The sequence below is a fragment of the Pholcus phalangioides genome, unplaced genomic scaffold, assembly GCF_987345545.1.
Source record: "Pholcus phalangioides strain wild (caught in Gottingen) unplaced genomic scaffold, Ppha-v1.0 ptg000015l_1, whole genome shotgun sequence".
NCBI classification, from domain to species: Eukaryota; Metazoa; Arthropoda; class Arachnida; order Araneae; family Pholcidae; genus Pholcus; species Pholcus phalangioides.
This window is the reverse complement of record NW_028301608.1, coordinates 114,505,244-114,524,295: the sequence shown is the minus strand read 5'-3', so window position 1 is coordinate 114,524,295 and position 19,052 is coordinate 114,505,244. Positions and strand designations below refer to the sequence as shown.

The 19,052-nt window shown below is 36.5% G+C and overlaps 1 protein-coding gene across 3 annotated transcripts in view; it reads left to right on the top strand.

Moving 5' to 3' along the window:
• LOC149077637 (uncharacterized) overlaps window positions 1-19,052 on the top strand; it is a 260,154-nt gene that overhangs the window by 178,908 nt on the left and 62,194 nt on the right. For 2 of the 3 annotated variants that reach the window (XM_089245186.1, XM_089245185.1), the window contains exons 3-5: window positions 12,620-12,751; window positions 14,481-14,627; window positions 17,830-18,744. In XM_089245186.1, coding sequence (XP_089101312.1) covers window positions 12,620-12,751; window positions 14,481-14,627; window positions 17,830-18,744 — 1,194 coding nt within the window. The remainder of the gene's footprint in view (window positions 1-12,619; window positions 12,752-14,480; window positions 14,628-17,829; window positions 18,745-19,052) is intronic. The other variant, XM_089245187.1, reaches the window with a different exon arrangement.

Genomic DNA, 19,052 nt, shown 5'->3' with positions numbered 1-19,052 from the left:
ACTTTATTTAGGACTGTTAGATACTTTCCAAATTCGATGGTAATGCTATGCATTAGATACATTAAAATGACAGTCGGGAACCCGGGGCCAAAACAATTTTCGAGGCCTGTGATATCATATAGGCTACATATTTCGAGAGGCCAAATTCATCATCCAAAAAGGAAGACATAATCACAGAATTTACAGAAATGCTGAAAAATACCTTAAAAGAAATAATTTTAGAATTCTTCATAAAAATAATTTCATAATTGATGAAAATTTATAATTAATGAAAAAAATAGATACAGAATTGCTGGAAGAAATAATTGTAAACCTATTGATAGAAATTTTTTTTATATAATTATTGAGAGTAATTGCAGGAATTGTTAGAAACAATAAATAATTCATGTGAAAAAAAAAAATTTAGAATTGGTGAAAGAAATAGTTTCGCAATTAAGGAACGTCAAGTTGCATTCCATTAGGTTTTTCTGTTGTTTTAGGATTTTTTTTGTTGCTGAGCATGAACGGTGCTCGTGAATAGAAAAACGGGCTGATGATCTATGGCTCTATGATAGTGAACTGTAGATGTACATAGGAAAAAAAAAACCTTATGAGAACCGAAAAGGTTTTTAAAGTTTAATTTTTGTGAGAATGGCAAAAAAGTTGAGGAAACAATGAAAAATACTCGATTTGTCGATTCATCGAAGGATCGCGTCACTCTTTATCCATACGACGGTTTTTAACAGCTGGCAAGAGAGAGGACGGGGGTTCGATTTCCCGTAAGAGGGCAGTTGAATTTTCTTTCTTTCCTAAATTCATCCATCTTCACATCAGCTAGCTGTTAAAAAACTTTGTCGATTCATGTTTGAATATTTAAATTTTTAATTCAGTAATCGTATTAGGTTTCGGTCACAGACCACACCCCAAGTTGTACGTCCAAGTGGTACGTTCATCAATACGCATCTAAGTCAGGGGTTTTCAACGTAAAACTTCTCGCCGAACCCTTGATAGGAGGCTGTTATAAGATAGGAGGCTTAAAAGGCTGTTATTCAGAATCCTTGATGATAACGAGGCTGTTACATAGAACTTGAACAAATTTTTAATATTTGTCCAAAAAATGTCTCTACTGCCATCGCAACAGCATCATAACCCCAAGGCAAAATGAAAGAGGGCTTAATTTACGTATTTATTGTCACAAATTATTGTGCCAAATCATATCGAGGAAGCCCCTTTGCAACTGAGGTCCCCGTGCCTTGGCCGGGTGGAACTCATGTGTGGGGCACTGGATGTCCCGTTAAGTACGCCTGTGATTTCTGCTGTTCAAGAATATCACTAGTGAGGCGCGGAGGGGAAAAATAAACAACAACATCTTTCTCACTTACAACTTATCAATTCCCTGATGAAACGGAAAATTACATTAATGAACTGGAGCTTCTGGTTCGAAAGTTCAGTGTGAAAAAAAAAATGTAATAATAAAAAAAGTAATGTCACTTGTGTGTTTCCCAAGTGGTTTATTCATCTAAGTGGCGTGAATTTTTTTTTAAATGACAGAATCTCGTTAAATTTCAAAATAAACAACAGCTTTGCGCGGATCAGTCACAAGAAAGTTTTCTTCTTTGTAAGCTCTCCGGGTTCCAGAATTTTTAAGGGTTTCGCGACGTTTGATCATGCGGAACCCAAAACAAACAGTTGGAAACGCATGATCAAGATGCGTGATTCACGCATCAAAATTCAATTTTGCTGCTCAAAATTTCGTTATGAAGTGAAAATGTTCATTAAAATTTTAGGTAATTTTTTTAAAAAGAGTTTTTTTCTCTTTTTTTCATAAAAAAAAGATACCACTCTTTCTACCAAATTACCCCTTGAACTTTTGGAGAGGAGTTGAATTACCCTTCCAAATTTTTCTTCGGATAACACTGTGCCCATGGACGTTTTTTTTTTCTGGCATGTGCAACATATACAGCTGCTTAAGAAATTTATGGGGATAGCAATTAAAAAATATATTTTGAAATCGGGTTGGAGTGACATAAAGCATTCGCGTCGTGAACTAAATTTTCGTACCAATCAAAATGAATGCATTGAGTAAATGTCACTCGAGCCAGATTAATTTATTTCCACCAGGTGGGAGTGGGATGGGGGGGGGGGAGGAATTGCTTTCTAGATATGGCCTACATATTTCTTTATCCTTCAGTTTGAGCCATGTGAAATGAATGATGAAGCTAATAAACTTAACGAAAATGCATAAAAAAAGGGTTTCAAGGGTTTCAATGCATACGTTGAGACTCTCGATACCAGCCTGAACAGTCTGGACGTTTTAGGAACTCATCTTTGCCATCTGCAAGTGTCTGAAGAGAGTGAAGAGAAGAATGAGCTGTATCAAAATAGTATATAGCACGTACCCGCGTACACTTCTTTTCACTACGGCTCACGAACTCGACTGTATATCATTAGTGCAGAATAAAAGGATGACCATTTTTTTTTTCCTTCATCCAATTGCGAAGTCGTCGCCTCTGATCTCTGTGTGTCATTTTTTAAAGTGCTTCTTAGCGTTTTATAAAAGTTACTTCGAAATTTTGAACTATTTCTGGAACGAATTAAACGCTTTTACATAGACACCTATCGCAAATCGTGTTTCGGCTAACGAATGTGATTCAAAAACGAATTATCTTCCTTAGCTGAGGTATCACTGTCCACTATGCCCACTTCCCCCTATGACAACATAGATTCGTTAGGGAACTACACATACCACATTCAGAACACGCATTACGTCATGTGCCAATCCAAGCCATTTTATAAGAAATTCATACTGGTAGGTCACTTAGGAGAAAAGGACATTTAACAGCGGGACGGAGTCATTCATAATCCTTGACAGAAAAGCACACAAGAGAACATTTTTCTATTTACTGGTAGGCCAAACAGAAAGGTTGGTGGTCCAAAAACCCCATCAATTAGCATGTTACAAAAGGCTTGCACCAATCCATTAGAAATTCCACAGAGGAATGTCCGCCAGGTTTATGTACGGTTGAGTAATATATAGTGGTACTTTCCCAACATAACTTCTAAGGCCCATTGGAGGAGGATTTTTAATTATCGTCAATGCTGGGGAACGTATTCTCTATCCCCCCAGAAAAATGACAGTCGATGTGAAATTATGGTGTCGAATGCGAAGCAGCCTAAAGTCGGCCCGCTTGAACGGATATCAACGGTTGCAGCGCACAATATACGATTAAGCAGAGTATTCGATTATGCGAGGAACAATTAAATTGTCGTTTCGTACCGTTAGTATAGTTCGTGTATTGGAAACTGATGAAAGATCATCATTAATAAAGCTTCTGAAATTAGTCAAACATCGAAAAATGAAATGTTTTTTTATTTCATTTCATTTGAAGAAGACAGCATGAAACCATGGCGTTGTGCAAATTTTCTACTTTCACCGAAAAAAGTTAACGCACTCTATCGACCTAACAGAAAACAAAAATAAAATACAATAATTAAATGTACTGAAGCCAAATTGGACCCTACGAAGCCTCAAAAATCTAGGCTTTTTGCAGGGCACTAAATCGTCATATTCGATTAAGCGAGGAAATTTTTGGAAGTTATTACATTAAGTGGGGAACTTTAACATTGTCTGTATGGGAGAAATTTTGGTTCCAGAGAATTTTATCCGAATTAGCTTATCAAGCGGGAGGGGGGAGGGCGAAAAATATTTTCTATATTTTATATCCTGCTGCGTTATAGCTTCAAAGGTACCTTCTCTTCATCATGCAGTGATGATGGTGCTTGATTTTTTTTTTGTTCTTTCAAAACTTATGGGCGTTGTTGTGTTGGACGAGGCTCCGCCTCACACAACACATTTTCGAGTCGTGTGTAAGCAACTCCACCCTCTATAATCCAATCCACTTGGAGGAGTCAATGACCTCACTCAGTCACAGCCAAGACAGCAGAAAGAGAAATAATACACAACTACGAAAAAAAAAAAAGAGAGAATAATAAAAAGAAACCACACTAACAGCACTACTACTCTTTTCTTACAGCTACCGCTACATTACTTTTGGGATGTCTGGTGCACCCTGGAAGAGGCCCCAGCGATTCCCTATAGCTTTTCATTCCTCGAGATAGGCCAGTAGGTCACTTCTCTGCTGTTGGTCTCGCCTTGCCTCCTCTTTCGGTTTTGCTGCTGACATTTAATGCGGAAGAGGGAAGGCGTTCATCTCTCCTGGCTTTCATTTCTTTTCTTTCTCACACAGGTATCATCAACACCCCCTGACAAAAGAAAAATCTAATTTGGACGAGACCAGTCCCCCCCCCCCTTTCCCTAATATTTTTCCTTTTCTTTTTTTGGTTCTCGTCTTGTCTAAAAATCGCTTCCCCATCATTGAGACAGATGATCGAAGAATGATATTTGATGGATGAGTTGGAATAATATACATATCGTAATTGCCCTGTTCTGTAACTTCCATAAACTTCTCTAGTCGAATATGGATACACTGTAATTATGTATCGAATTCGGCAACAACACCTTTTCGAATCTCTGATGTGCATCAGGTGTGAAAGTACGGGGTGAACGAGAAGTCCTGGAGACATTTTTAAAATTACTAACAAATCAACCAATTGACATAAAACTATGCGGTTTACACTAAAATACTTATCATGACCTAGATTTTTTTTATGATTAAAAAAGTCCAAATTTCACGCACAGGTGGCGCTGTAAAACGAGAAACTCGACATACCACATGAAATGCAGCACAATCAGTGTATAATCAATGTTATGGCAATTTGCGCTACATGAAACTTATATTTCAACATGAACACCCTTTCACTCGTTTAGATGCAGCCCGACCTATATAAGGTGTTCGTATTGAAATGTGATAGTTTTGTGTCGCGCAAATTGTCATAAACATGAATTATTTACTGTTAGTGTCTCAGTTAATGTGTTATATCGAGTTTTTAGTTTTACCGCGCCCCCTGCGAGTGAAATTTGAATTTTTTTTTCTTAAATTTTTCTAAAAACCCTAGTCGATGAAAAGTTCAAAACGCACTTTTGCCACTGACACACACAAACTTGTATTTCCTGAGTAGTGGCATTTAAAACTGCTCTTGGCGGGTGCTAATGAAGTCATTCAAGAGCTGGCAGAACTCCACAAAAAGACGAATGTCCACGGAAAGAAAAATCTAATGTGTGTGGAACTGGTAACGAAAACATTGCTTGTTGCTTATCGCTTATAGCCACAGCAAAAAAAAATTTGTGTTGATTGCAATTTGTTCAATGTTGGCTACATGTTATATTCTGGTAAGGATCAATAAACAACGGAGTATCATCAGAAGAATAACACTCACATAACAACTCGTATGTGGTGTTATATCAAATTGATCACTGTTAATTCGATTGATATGAGGGCACATCGTAGGTGCTATCGGGCATAACTATCAAGCACTCTCCGGTGCTCCAATCCAATCAGCAACGGGTTGAAGATGCGTACTGTATGAAACCAAAAGATGTTTAGAGATGTCGTGAGTTCGATACCCTATTCTTCTTGTCAGAAACTTTCCTGACGCTGTGGTACAACAGAAACGGCGACAACATGACCACTGAAAAAGATTGTTACAGCGGAGAGTTCCACATCAGCAAACCCTTGGGTGAGCGAAAAAATAATAATAATCGAAATGTCGAACGCTGACATTCGGAATCGGCAATAAATTGTAGGTCCCGGTCTAATTAGCCCTCGGGTTCGGAGAATGACCGTGGTGCAACAAAAATGATTAAATTTTAATTCAAATTAAAATTTTCTTATCGCTGGAAGCGACGTAAGAAATCTATGTAAAAGGATTAAAGGATGCAGTGACAAATTTTCGTTTTTTTTTTGCATCAATATGTTTTCCTACAATTATCTACATGGTAGTAGATAAAGAGGATTGACTTTGAAAGCAGTTATGAAATTACAGTAAACTTTATAAGAAACATACAAAAAAATTAAGTTTTGTGAATTATAAAATAAGGTTCATATGTAGGCCTACATTGATTACAGTAAGCAATATTCATTCTTAAGAAAATCTATTTATAATAATATTATTTAAAAGCGCACGCATACGCATGCACGCGCGCGCTCGCACACACAACTACAAATAGCAACCCTAATGAGAAAAGTGCACCTGATGCTCCGTCATTAGTTTGCTAGTGCAGTATTGTACACTATTTTAGTATGCACTATTCTCAAAATCCCACGATTGCATATTTGTAGATTTCTCTTTTTTGTCCAAAAAATCGTGACTGCAACGAAATCTCTCTTTACCAAGGCTGGACAAATCTATTACCAGATATGCTCGGGTATGTAAACAATTTGACTGGGCATGTATTTTTTCGAAAACATGCCCGACATGGACATATAACCCCCCCCCCCCCTTTATGAAACCTTACGGGCCGAATTTCGAAAAAATCCTTCTTAGTACATCATGAAATGAAACAACTGATAAAATTCATATTTATAGCTTCAGTGGTTTCGGCTCGGCGATGATGAATCAGCCACTAAAGGCTTGTTGTTTTACATACATAGATATCGTAGATATCGCGTATATTCATGCTGCACATCGGTTTGAAACCAACAATCATTTTATTTGATGAACTATAACAGATATTTTTGTTTTTATTCAATAGGTGACAGCAGGAGTCCTAACTTTACGCGATTACTAGTATTTATAATAGCAAAGTATAAATAAGAAATATAATAAGTCAGAAGGTTAGGAAATTTTCCTCCTATTACTTTTTTTTCAAGATCACAAATTATTTCTCCCATTTATGCCGTTCGCGAAAATGTTCACTTAATTTCAGCGGTCTGCAGTGAGAAAAGGGTTGAAGTGAATGCTGCAGAAACCAGGCTCAGACTTTTGTGCTAATAGGTAATTTTATCCATTGCCTTACAATTCGACATTATAATGCCCTCTGATTTTTTCAAGATCTCCCAGTTCTTATCAGTGAATTTGCGTTATGTCCCGGGTTTTATCAGGATTAAGCCCACGCCGGTTCAAATCCAGCCCGTGCTGTTAATCAGCAATGATAAGCGAGGTGAACTATGACTTGCTGACTTTTTGAGGTGAACTATGACTTCGTGACTTTTTCGACGCCAACAGAGCGGAAAATTGTATTAGCAGTTTGACTAATTTTAGATTTTTTGACTAGACCAGACTCAAATTTTTGCCCCCATGCCCAGCCCTGAGGGTGGTATTACAGACGGGCAAGTAAACAGCCTATTAAGGCGCTGATAAGTGTGTGCATGATATTTTTGATTGGTGACCACATTCATTTTGAATTTTCTTATTTCTTTGAAAAATTTCGATTTAAAAATAAATTATATCCTTTCGATATCTTTATGCAAATAAATCAATTTGTTTTTACATTTTTTTAAAGTACATCCTGTGATAATATGTTTCAGGGGCATGTAAAATATATTTGATTTGATCATATATTATTTTGAAGTCACATGCCTGTATCTTCCGTACATGCCCTTGTCTTTCATATGCTGAAGTTAAAATTGCAAATGCCTGAATTTTGATGTCATGTAAGTATTGTGTTGATGGTATGCCTGCTCGCTGCGAAGAGACGTTTTTCGAATAGGAGACCTGCTCGTATTCGCGTTATGAAATTGGAAAATCAACGTCAGTTTCAACTTGGATCCTCACAATGAGAATCCAAAAAATCCACGACCATCTATATAACCTTATATATAGGAGATAGGAGGCCGTGGTCCACCACTACATATCATATTTGCAATGGATGGTGATTAATTTTTTCAAGTTAGTGTTTCTAAATGATGAGGATGAGGGTTTTGTAATATCTCATAATTCTTCAGCATGGATTGTCCCCATCATGTTTTTCGGCTTATGAAACACAAAATTATCAGTTCTTTTCTGGTATGGTTCTGACGGGACACATACATTGGTCCTGCTTTGCTACTCATTAGGGAAAGAGGGAGAGTCATGTTAAAAGCGAGTTGTTTTGTTTTAGGGAGATTGCCGCAGTGCAGTTATTGCTATATGTTTTATCTCTGCACCTGACATTTGTAACCGCCGTGCGACTGGTTATTAATGCATTTTTATGAGCTCTGGGGATGATGTTATCGCTGCTGGTCTTTTGAAAACATATCTTATTCTGTCCAGTCATTCTTCGCGTGCTGTGTATGTTCGCGTACGTGCAAGCAAAATACATGGACTTTCCGTTTCGTTCTTCTCTTCACCACCCGTTGCAGTAATTCGTTCCCACGCCGTTGTTCTGTTGGATCAATCGATTCACTAACAAAACACTGCATCGGCAAACAATGAGCGGCAGTTTGATTTTGAGGCTAATCGTGCGACGGCTGTCTAATATTAATTATTAATTTGTGTATTTTTTCTCCTGTCCCCTTATCCCCCCTTTTCAAACTCATATGCCTTACTTATGTAACGTTGTCAGGTTGTGTGTAACCTATTTGAGCAAACAGCAATTATCGGTTGTTATTCATGATGCATTCAAAGGGTGTTCATTACGAAAGGATAGGGTAGACGATTGATTATTTTCTTTCTTCTTCTTCAGAATAGGTGATTATTATTATAATGGTTATTCATGAACAGCAGAGATGAAAGTAAAATCAGTTGAAGGATGTGTAAACGCATATTTTGAATTGAATTATTGGGGAAAAGGGACAAGCATCCAAGTGAAAGGAGTGTCTGTAATTAACATGGGAGATCGATGATTAGTTGAAGTCAAATAATCGCTGTATTTTTATTTTTTATGCTTTTAGTAATGAAAGGGGAGCTGTTAATCGTATTCAAATCATGGGTGTAAAAAAAAAAAAGAAAAAGATAATGATCATTTGAACTCTCGCTCTCGGTGGAAACACGTTTTTCCTGACTCTCCCAGTAAGTGAAAAAAATTGTGATTATGTTAGAATTCAAAAAAAAAAAAAAAAGCTGAAATTGAATTTCTCATTTCGTGTTATTCAAAAAGAAAATTGTCAAGTAATGTTCATCAATATTCATTTTTACGTGCGTATTTGTAAAGAGCGTCGTTGAATGCGTTCGTTGAAGCAGGATGAATTTCAGCCTTCCAAACCAGTAAAGCTGATACCAGGGAGAGTCTACAACTTGCGACCACGTAGGGCAGGGGCGTAGCCAGAAATTTCGTTCGGGGGGGGGAACCACTTTCATTTCGGGGGGGGGACCAGACCCCCAAGTCCCCCCCCCCCCTGGCTACGCCCTTGACGTAGGGGTACACTGGAAATTCACGAAACTGATACGTCGTTGAACGGCGAACTTTATTGGAGAAACTATAAACACTTAACATGCTAACGAGGTGAATCAATGCCACCCATAATCCAGCTAGCCAGCCGATGTAGCTTCGGGAATGATGAAAATCTCCTAATTGCCCAGGAGAATTAAGACGTAGGATGCTTATGGAACAGGAATGTGTGCCTAGAATGAGCTAAAACATCTGGGTGTCCGAACATTGGCTGACTTGGACCATGACATGTGACGCAAACATGACATCGATTCGGCGTTGTACGGCCTACACGACTAGTGACATCCAACGAACGCGGACGGACCGCCACCAACGGAATTTGATTATCGAGTCCGGACGTGCCAAGGACGCTATAATATCAATTTAGATTTCGATTCTCAGTTCACGATTTATCATAATTATTCCGTTGATTTATACTTCTGTAATTGGACTTGGTATTCTGTTATACAAATATATATATATATATATATATATATATACATATTTATTAAAATTCCGGATGCACCCATCTTTCGGGAACGCTTTGATATCTCCTTGAGATGGGAAGCGGGGTGCGTCCGGTCCTTCAATGTTCAATGTCACTTAGTACATTTTTACAAAATTATGTCTGAGATCGCGGGCCACATCAGATGACTCAGAGGGCTACATTTGACCCGCGGACCATAGCATGTATTGTTGAGCATGTATGATCTGATGCCAGAGATAGTGGTGGAACAACATACCAGGATAATGAACAGTGGATTTGGAGCATCGGACCAAGCGTCTTTATCTTCGTATTGGGGTTCAACATTTTGTTTCATTGCCCCCCTTCTTCAAACTTTTTTTGTCCCCCTCCCAACTCAATCCAGCCCATAAGATCCTGTAGTATGTCCATAACTTTTTCAGCCCTCCTGGAAAATCCATCTCCCGCCAGGAGATGATAATGTCTTTCTTGGGGAAACACTGGTTTAGTGTTTAGTAGGAAGTAGTCATGTGACTGATCATTCCTTGGTTGCATTTTAAAGTGACGATGTAAATTAAAGAGCAAAAGAACCGGTCTTTTCTTATTTATTTTAGAAAAACCAAAACCGTTGATGAAGGGTGGTTTATAAACGAGCCGCAGCCCCATCACGATTCTATTTTGCATATTGCTGGACTTTTGCCTTCCCTGCTGAAAAAAGAGGGCTGTTAAATATATTTTTCTTACTCTTTTTTCTTGCATATTCACATACATATCGAGGTCGTTTTAACATAACTAATGCTTTTTTCGGGAATTTACACGTTTTCATGTTTTTGTTTTCTTATTGGACGGTTTTATGGATCGTTGTTATGTTGAAAGAGATACATTACTTGTATATGTATAAAAGCTTTGACTGACCCTGTTTCATTTTTATCCACTTGTTGTGTCTTCGGGAAGCGGGCCACCTTTATGAGAATCAGACGGGCCCATGTTGGGCGGCCCTTTGTTTGATTGAAAAGGAATGAATCAGGGTGGTGTGATGTCAGTTTTGATGGAAATCGTGTTGAACCAGATTAATTTTTTTTTTACTTGTTGCAATGATATTTATACAGACATAATGCGATTTTCCTACTCTTTTTTTTTTTTTTTTAATTCTTTTGAAAAAGATCTACCCCATTAGTTTATATGTGACTCATTAGTATGGCATTTAAGACAATGTTTCGGTTCGAAATTTGATTTGTGAGAAGTCGTATTATAACCCTTTGATTTTGATCACGACCAGAGTCACGAGTTTTTGAGTTCACGACCAGGTTCGAACAGAGGCTTACGCGGGGGAGGGGGCATAGGATGCTCATATCCTCCCCACAGTCGACCAAAACTTAGAAAGAAAGAAAATATTTCTGTGAAAAAAATTAAAATATCGAATGAAAATACCTTTTATGTAGTATTTTAACGAATTTAAATGCTTTTTGAAATGTGGCAATTCCAAATTTCTCGGGAAGAAAATTTTTGTGCCCCATCCAGTGGTGGATCATGCGTATGCTCCTTTGTTCGGAGATGTTTGGTTACTCGGCGAAAATTTATAATTTTTTAAGATTTGTGTCCCTGAATTTGTTAGGTTCTGCTCACAAGGGGGGGTAATATTATATTCGCAACAATGGCGAGTGACAAAAGCCTCTGAATAAAAAAAAAAATCGCATAAGTTAAATATGTTGGGTAAAAGTGTAATTACTTTTAAACGGGGCTTTCGAACCAATAGACCCATATAGCACCCACAAGATGGAGGTCGATCGGTATTTAGCCGGGAAACGGGGTTGTGAAGATTTATAAAATTCTTATACACTATAAATTTACTCAGATATCTATTTATCAAGACATTTTTCCCATTAATTTCTCGTTAGTTGTGTGTATGACCGGGCCTTTCACTTACACAAAAGTGATTTACCGGGCCACGGACTTCCAAAGGTTGAGAACCACTGGTATAAATTATTGTGCCATAACCGATATTTTGCACTTCTTCAATTATATTACGCGTCCTCCCCATTGTTGGTTATTTTTTATGTACGCTTGAGTGCCCCTTCAAGCATCCTCGGGGATACGTGTACCTCGGCCTGGAAATCACTGCTGTATCGTCTAGTCAAAGCAAACATTTCAGTCAGTCAGTCTGATGCACTTACCTATGCTGTAGTCAGACCCAGTCTGTGACCATTCGGAATTATATTTAAATGCTGTAGGTCCTCTTTTTTTCTAAAGAATGTTGTCTCTCGAATGCGAGCAAGAAATGACCATCGCATTGCGAAATTCACGAAAATCTCGTGCAGTAACAGACATAGCAATTTTCCTCCGTGGAATCTTTTAATCGTTGTAGTTAACCGGAAATCATCGCTTCTCGGCTTTTTTGGCAAAGATCAAGGAGTATTTGCCAAAACCGCGAACACGAATATCAATAAGAATATCGAATTTAAATAATTTACAGATTATATGTTGTTTTGCTTGAAAAAGAAGAGAAAAAGTTAAATGATCGAAATGGCGCCGATTCGTCGCCTTTCTGTTCGGTTTCGTAGTTAGAAAAGTCTGGGAGAAAGAAAAAAAAATCATTTTTATTGTCCTTGATGTTGGTTTAGAATTACGGTTTACTTTTTTTCTATGAAGAATCACCGGAAACGAATTCTGAATCTGGGATTATTCTAAATAATCCTGAATGAATCATGACCTGGTTTTCTGAATCTTTTCTTTCTGAGTGATCTTCAGTGTTTTTCATGGTGATTTTACGCACTATTCTACGTGTATAACACTCTTCTCTTCCCATCTTTATGTTACAGTATATGTGCCCTTGAAAATTTTCAGAAATTTTTCAGTGCACTTAATTTTTGATACGTATTAAGTTGAGACATTTTGATTTTTATTTGCGTGCATTGCTTTTCCTTTAATAGGTGTAGGATTCCCATTCTTCAGTAGCATGCTCGCAGGGGCACTACCGACACCCACAAGTCCGTTCCGTGCTCCATCCGCCCCTGGTGTTGGAAACATGCGGCAGTTTTGGCCACCTACTCCTCCACCTGATGGTAATATGATGAAAATATGATTATTATTATTTTATTTTATTTTTTGCAGTTTAATCAACTGAAAGCTCTCGAACGAGTGCAATGAAATGATGAAAATTTTCATCTGAAATAAATTATTTTAAAAGAATTTATTTCTTTTAAACGAATGTAAAAGACGTAAAAAAGATGTTGAAAAAAAAAATTTAACCTCCTTCAAATAAAACTGATTTATTGATACAAATATATCTGTTTCTGAATGGACGATAAAAATATTGTTATGCTTGATTTCAATAGTATGGCACATCCATATTATCTCTAATTAGTATCACTAAATATACGGCACCAATATGGTGAAATGACTTTTCGTTGTATTTTAATAATTGGTAATTTTTGTAATGCGACAATATTGTTGACATTATAACTTGAATATTGTTGCAAGATGTCAGGCATCAAAATTTCATTGAATCTCATTTCATAAAAATGAAATTGCTAAAATGTTCTGGAAAATATTTGATAAAAAATCACAAACCTATAATTATGGTCCATGTAATTTCCCCACCAAAAAAAAAAACCCCACACATATGTTATGCATGCTTACAAAATTACACAAGCAATGATTGACTTTTGGATTTTTAGTAATTGAATTTAATTTTATTTCTTATAAATGAGTAATACAAAACATTCTGTTCAATTAAGGAACAAAATTAAGTGAATTATTAAAGAAAATATCTTATTAAGACATCTTGAAAAATTTCTTTTTCATTGTTTTACAGTAAAAATTGTATATTTTGAAGAACAGCAATATTGAATTGTATATAATCATTATAAGCTTAATTATGGTAAATGAAAAAGAACTTGTTCAGACTTTTTAAAAATTTCTTTATCTTAAAGTATTGAAAAATCAAATGTAACTATATTTTGCAAAGATTAAAAAAAAATTACAACCACAGCATTAACTTTCAATCACAGCTCATTCACTTGATTTTATTTCATAATTATTATTTATTTTTGACTGCTCTGTGGTTTAAGAAATTTTGAAATTTCACAATTATTTAACACTTTTGCACAGTACAAATCATTCCATCTTTGTTGGTCTCATTACGTATATATTTTATAGTTATTTTCATTTAAGCGAAAAACAGTTTGAAACATTTATTTATGATTCATTATGTTAAGGTTGTAATTTGGGAATAAATATTTTTTTTGGAAATTTTTATGAAGATTAACAATGTACAGCCAGTTATCTTTGAGCAGTTTAAGGGCTAAAAGGAATTAATTAACACACTTAAGCATATTTTGTAGCAAAAACCTAGTTCATAAAATACAAATTTCTTACACACGAGATACTTTCAAAGTAGTGTTTCTCAAAGTATGAGCTACAACTCCTTGGGGCATCGTGATGAGCTGGAGTTATTAATTTCTGTTCCTATTTATACTTCGAAGCGGTTCTTTTATATAGGAAAAATATCAACCAAACTGTTCTGGGGAGCCGCATTTGAAACATGAATTAGACACGGGAGCAGCGGGTGGCAAAAGTGTGAAAACCTCTATTTTAAAGTATAAGCCCATAGTAATTAATTGACATAAATAACATTTTAATTGCTCATTAGTCATGCTGTCTCTCTCTCTCTCTCTCTCTCTCTTTTAGAACTGATCAATCTCACTATAAAATGTTTATAACTTGTGATCTATAGACTCCTGTTTTTGATGTGAATAACTTTTGTTTCCTTTTTTATGGCAAATAATACAGGTTATGGAAGATATGGTATGAACTCGAGTCTGTTTCCGCTTTTCGGTAGTTCTGTTTCGCCATCTCCTGATAGTGGCACATACATGACACAGGGACTAGTCTCACGTCTCAATACAGCTGGTCATTTGCCCCACCTTATTGATAAAGGTTAGTTACCTTCATGAATGTCAATTTTAACGAGTTCTATAGAAATAATGATGATTAAAAGTTTTTTTTGCTGCATGTCTCTTGTCTTACGCAAATATAAACAAAACTTTCCCCAAAACTTTTTTTAATAAGTTTATTGAGAGCTGATGTGATTTTTTTAAAAGCAAAAATTAATGTAGAACTTTTTTTTGAAGCAAATAAACTGCTCAGAATAAATTTTTTATTCTATTGAATTCTCCCAAAGGCTGATTATCTTGATGGCAGCGTCAGTCCAGACCTAATCTAATATGTGACAACTGTGCATGCTTTTAGAAAATCTCAGATGTGGTTTTTCCAACTAATGAAATACTGATAAAAATCAAATTATAAGTTTCAATAATCCAAGTTACAAGTCAAAATACATTATATAACATGGAACATTGAAGAAGATTCACATCTCAGAGAGAAATTTCAACACATTCCGGAAAGATAGGTGTATCCAGAAAAATTATTTAAATAATAAAAGCAATATGGCAACAGACAGATAAAATTGTTAATATAAAAAAAATCGTCATTCTGGATTCTCAAGATCTGTTCAATAATAGAGATTGAGCAGAGTAAAACTAAGTTAATTTTTGGGAAATTAAGTCTTGAATCTGTATTGTCACTATAGAATTGTATAGGATCTTACTATGATCACCAGATTAAATAATTAATTTGCCATTGTGATAGTTTGCCAAAATTGTCCATCTACGATTAGATCTTAGTTGCTGAGCGCTTGACTGGTCCTTCTGCTAGGTAGAGGTTTCAGATCACAGGTTCTTCACAGGGCTTGAAACATTCGCGATGGTACATTCCACATACCCAAGGCGTAGCCAGGGGGGGGGGGGACTTGGGGGTCTGGCCCCCCTCCCCCCCCGAAATGTGAGAAAATGACCGAAAAAAGGGAAAAAGATGGCCAAATCCATTGTTCTGTCACTTTGGTTCCCCCCCCCCGAACGAAATTTCTGGCTACGCCCCTGCACATACCTAATCAGTCTTCCCATTCATCCATAGTTTATTGGACTGCCACAAGTGCGCTCTTCTTCCAAAATATCGGGCAATATTTAGATAGGCTATCTGTTGTTCTTGGACACTGAACAATGTAGTGCCATAAGCACCAGTATGTAGAGAAAGGACCATGTTTTGTGACCACAATTGTTTTTTTTTTCTATCCCACACTTTCAGCCTCCATAGTAGACGTCATGTCCTTGTAGACGTCTTGGCACTTTGTAAGCATCTTTATTCATGCACAAATCCCAAGCATGGGCGGAGATACGGGGGGGGCAGCCCCCCCCCTAACGTAAAAGGTGGAGTCGACTGATCTAATGTACATATGCATATATGAATTGTCATCATCATCATCTTGCCTGCCCCCCCCCCCCCCAGCAATAATGACCGTGGCCCCTCAGGCTTCCAAGTCTATCTCCGTCTATGATCCCAAGATGCATGATATGACAGCAAAGATTATCGGGAAAGTTATAGGAATTATGAGACTTGTTTTGGGGGGGGCAGGGGGGGGGGTTATTGATGTTTTATTTGCAGTAAACCTGTTTGCATCCATGATATCATAGAAGTATAGAGAGATTTCGATTTTGAGAAGTAAAAAAAATGAAACAAAGAGGAATATATATTCCTGATCTAGGAAAACGTGAATCCCATGCAAAAATAATTTTCTGATCGAAAAACTTAAAAATTAATCAAAGTACCATTTTTGTCGATAGGTAAATATTATTGAAAGGGGGAAAAATTGAGAAAATCCTTTTTGCAAATAATTTATTAATAAATATCTTAGACTAAACAGGATTTACACCAGAAACTGAACTGTATTTCTTTGAATATTTAGTATTACAGTAGAGACTCTCGACTATCTGGCCTGATGCGGACAGGAGCCGGATAACAAAAAAGCTGGATAAGCCAAAGTTCTATAAATGCTCACTTCCTATTCCACTCATACAATTAAAACAGTATTTTTATACCTAAACTTGCTCTTATTCATATTTTCTGACCTCTTAGTACAAGCCAGTACTTGATATTCGGTTGTTATAAATATTACATATCTATCTGTTACATATATTGTGTACTGTACATTTTTGGTCATAGTACAGAGGCTGGTTAGTCACGAGCCGAATAGTCGAGAGTCTACTGTATGTAATTTGCATCTTACTAAGATTTGTTCAGAAAATAACAGCAAGGCAGTTTAGTATCCCTAATGCTTTGTGTTATACATTGACTGTGAATTAAGTCTGCGAAAAATATGCAGTCACTTTTTTAAAGTTATTGTGTGTGTGTGTGTGGGCGCGCCTGCCAGAGATAATTTATAATCTTTTCTTACTTTACCTAAGACTTTGTTTAAAACTCTTGACTTAAACTATATAATCACCTTTTAATTAATTATTAGAGCTATATTTTTGATGATATGAATATAGTGAATCACATGCAGCGAAATTTTCAAGAAACTAATTTTCAATCTCACTGACTAAGTGTCTGAATTCATTGATTTGAAATAAATCCATTAGGATGCTTACTGATATTTTTTAAATGAGATAAAGCATTTATTTGTTAAAGTGAAAAACTCTCTCTTTGGGATACCTTTGCTTCTATGTTTTATCAATGTAGAAGGGGAAATAATTAATAAATAAAGGCATTTTTGTTATTCCATGGAAGTTAATAATGTATCAAAATGGTGTAATGTACAGTATAAAGAAATTTACCCACTTACCCATTAAATGTATGTTTTATTATTTTGAGCAAAAGCTGGTTATTTTCTGAACAAATCAAGTTCATTTACAGTAAAATTCAGAATTCTCTTTAATGTAATTTTTTTTTTGCTGCTTTGTCATCGGGTCACAGGGGATGCTTCTCATGCCTAGCGATGAATTACCAAAACTGGTAATTACTCCCCAGTCGCTTTACCTCCTTTTCTGTGATTCATTTATCCTACTTATTAGATTATTTTTTACTGCATGAATTAATATTGATTGGCAATGTTATTTTTATTCGGCTGATTATTTTTTTGAAGGAAATTTTTCACCCACCCATGATTATTCAATAAAAATTTTATTATTTTTTTCCCATTTTTGGTTATTTTGTATTTTTGGTTTGAAAATTTGGCTGAAAAAAAAAACTGTTTCCTCTGAAGGAAAAAAATCTTTTTAAAACAATGTACCTTTTTTCCCTACAGACCCAACAGGTTTCTTTACACCCAGCTACAGTTTAGGCACCCCTCTGACCCCGTCGAGTCATGTGACCCCAACAACACATTTTTCTCACCTTATCCCTCCTCTAGAGAAACATCCTGGGTATGGTCACATGACTCTCGGAACCAAAGAGCTTGAAGACGTCCATGATGCCAGTGATCTTCACTCATCTAGAGTTCACCTAGACTATTGCAAACCAGACATTCCGTATAGGTACACAGGAAATGCCCAGAAACTTAAAAGTGATAAAAACTGTGAGAAAATTCCTACAGAATGCAGAAAGTCACCATCATCTTTGGTGAACAAGGACAGACCAGATGAACTGAAACCGTTTCGAGGCAAATCTGATGCCAAGTTCACTACATTGCATCCACCACCAAGTAAAGTGGCACCATGTGAAATTGATATTTCATGTGCACCAACCATCAAACCAGACATTCTTTCTCCTCCTATTGATTCTCCAAGATCCGATGTTCCTCCATCACCAAACCTTCTCCAGAGGAAACAAGATGCTGTTACACCATTACATTATACTTCGCCTCCACTTTCCTCATCATCATTGTCCTTGTGCTCTTCATCTACTGTTATTGATAATTCAGAGAACAAGTGCTCGGGTTGTGTTGCAAATTCTAAGAACTTGATTGTCAAGGTGAATGGATGCAGCAGCAATTCGAAAATCTCTCCAGTGCCAGACACCAGGACCATCTCTTTGTCTGAGCCAGAGGTGATCTCATCAGCGCACAGCAGTTTCAGTCATAGGAATCAAGCAAATGTTGTCAGCACTTGGTCCACAACTGCACCAAAACCTTCATCGCCTGAAACAGCATCAACTGGCTTAAGGCAAAGTTCTGAGAGCAATTGTGTCAAGGAAATGACAGTTACTTGCAACAATTTACAAAGTATGATTTTCATTTTACAATATCAATATGCGTTTTATATAGAGTATACATTGTTTTATTTAATTTTAAAAAATGGTTCCCAAATCATTGTAAAACCCAGATATATTTATTCGTATCTATCTTATGTTAGGTTTAATATGTTATGAAATTACAATTTTCGGGGAAATGGTCAGAGACACTGAAGTTGCTGAAAAGAAGCAAAAAGGGGCAGAAACTCGTAAAAATAGTTGGGGGAGAATAAATGTTTAGAAAATGGTGGAAAATTCAGAAAAAGGCATGAAGATGGGAGGGGGTTGAACTAATTCCAA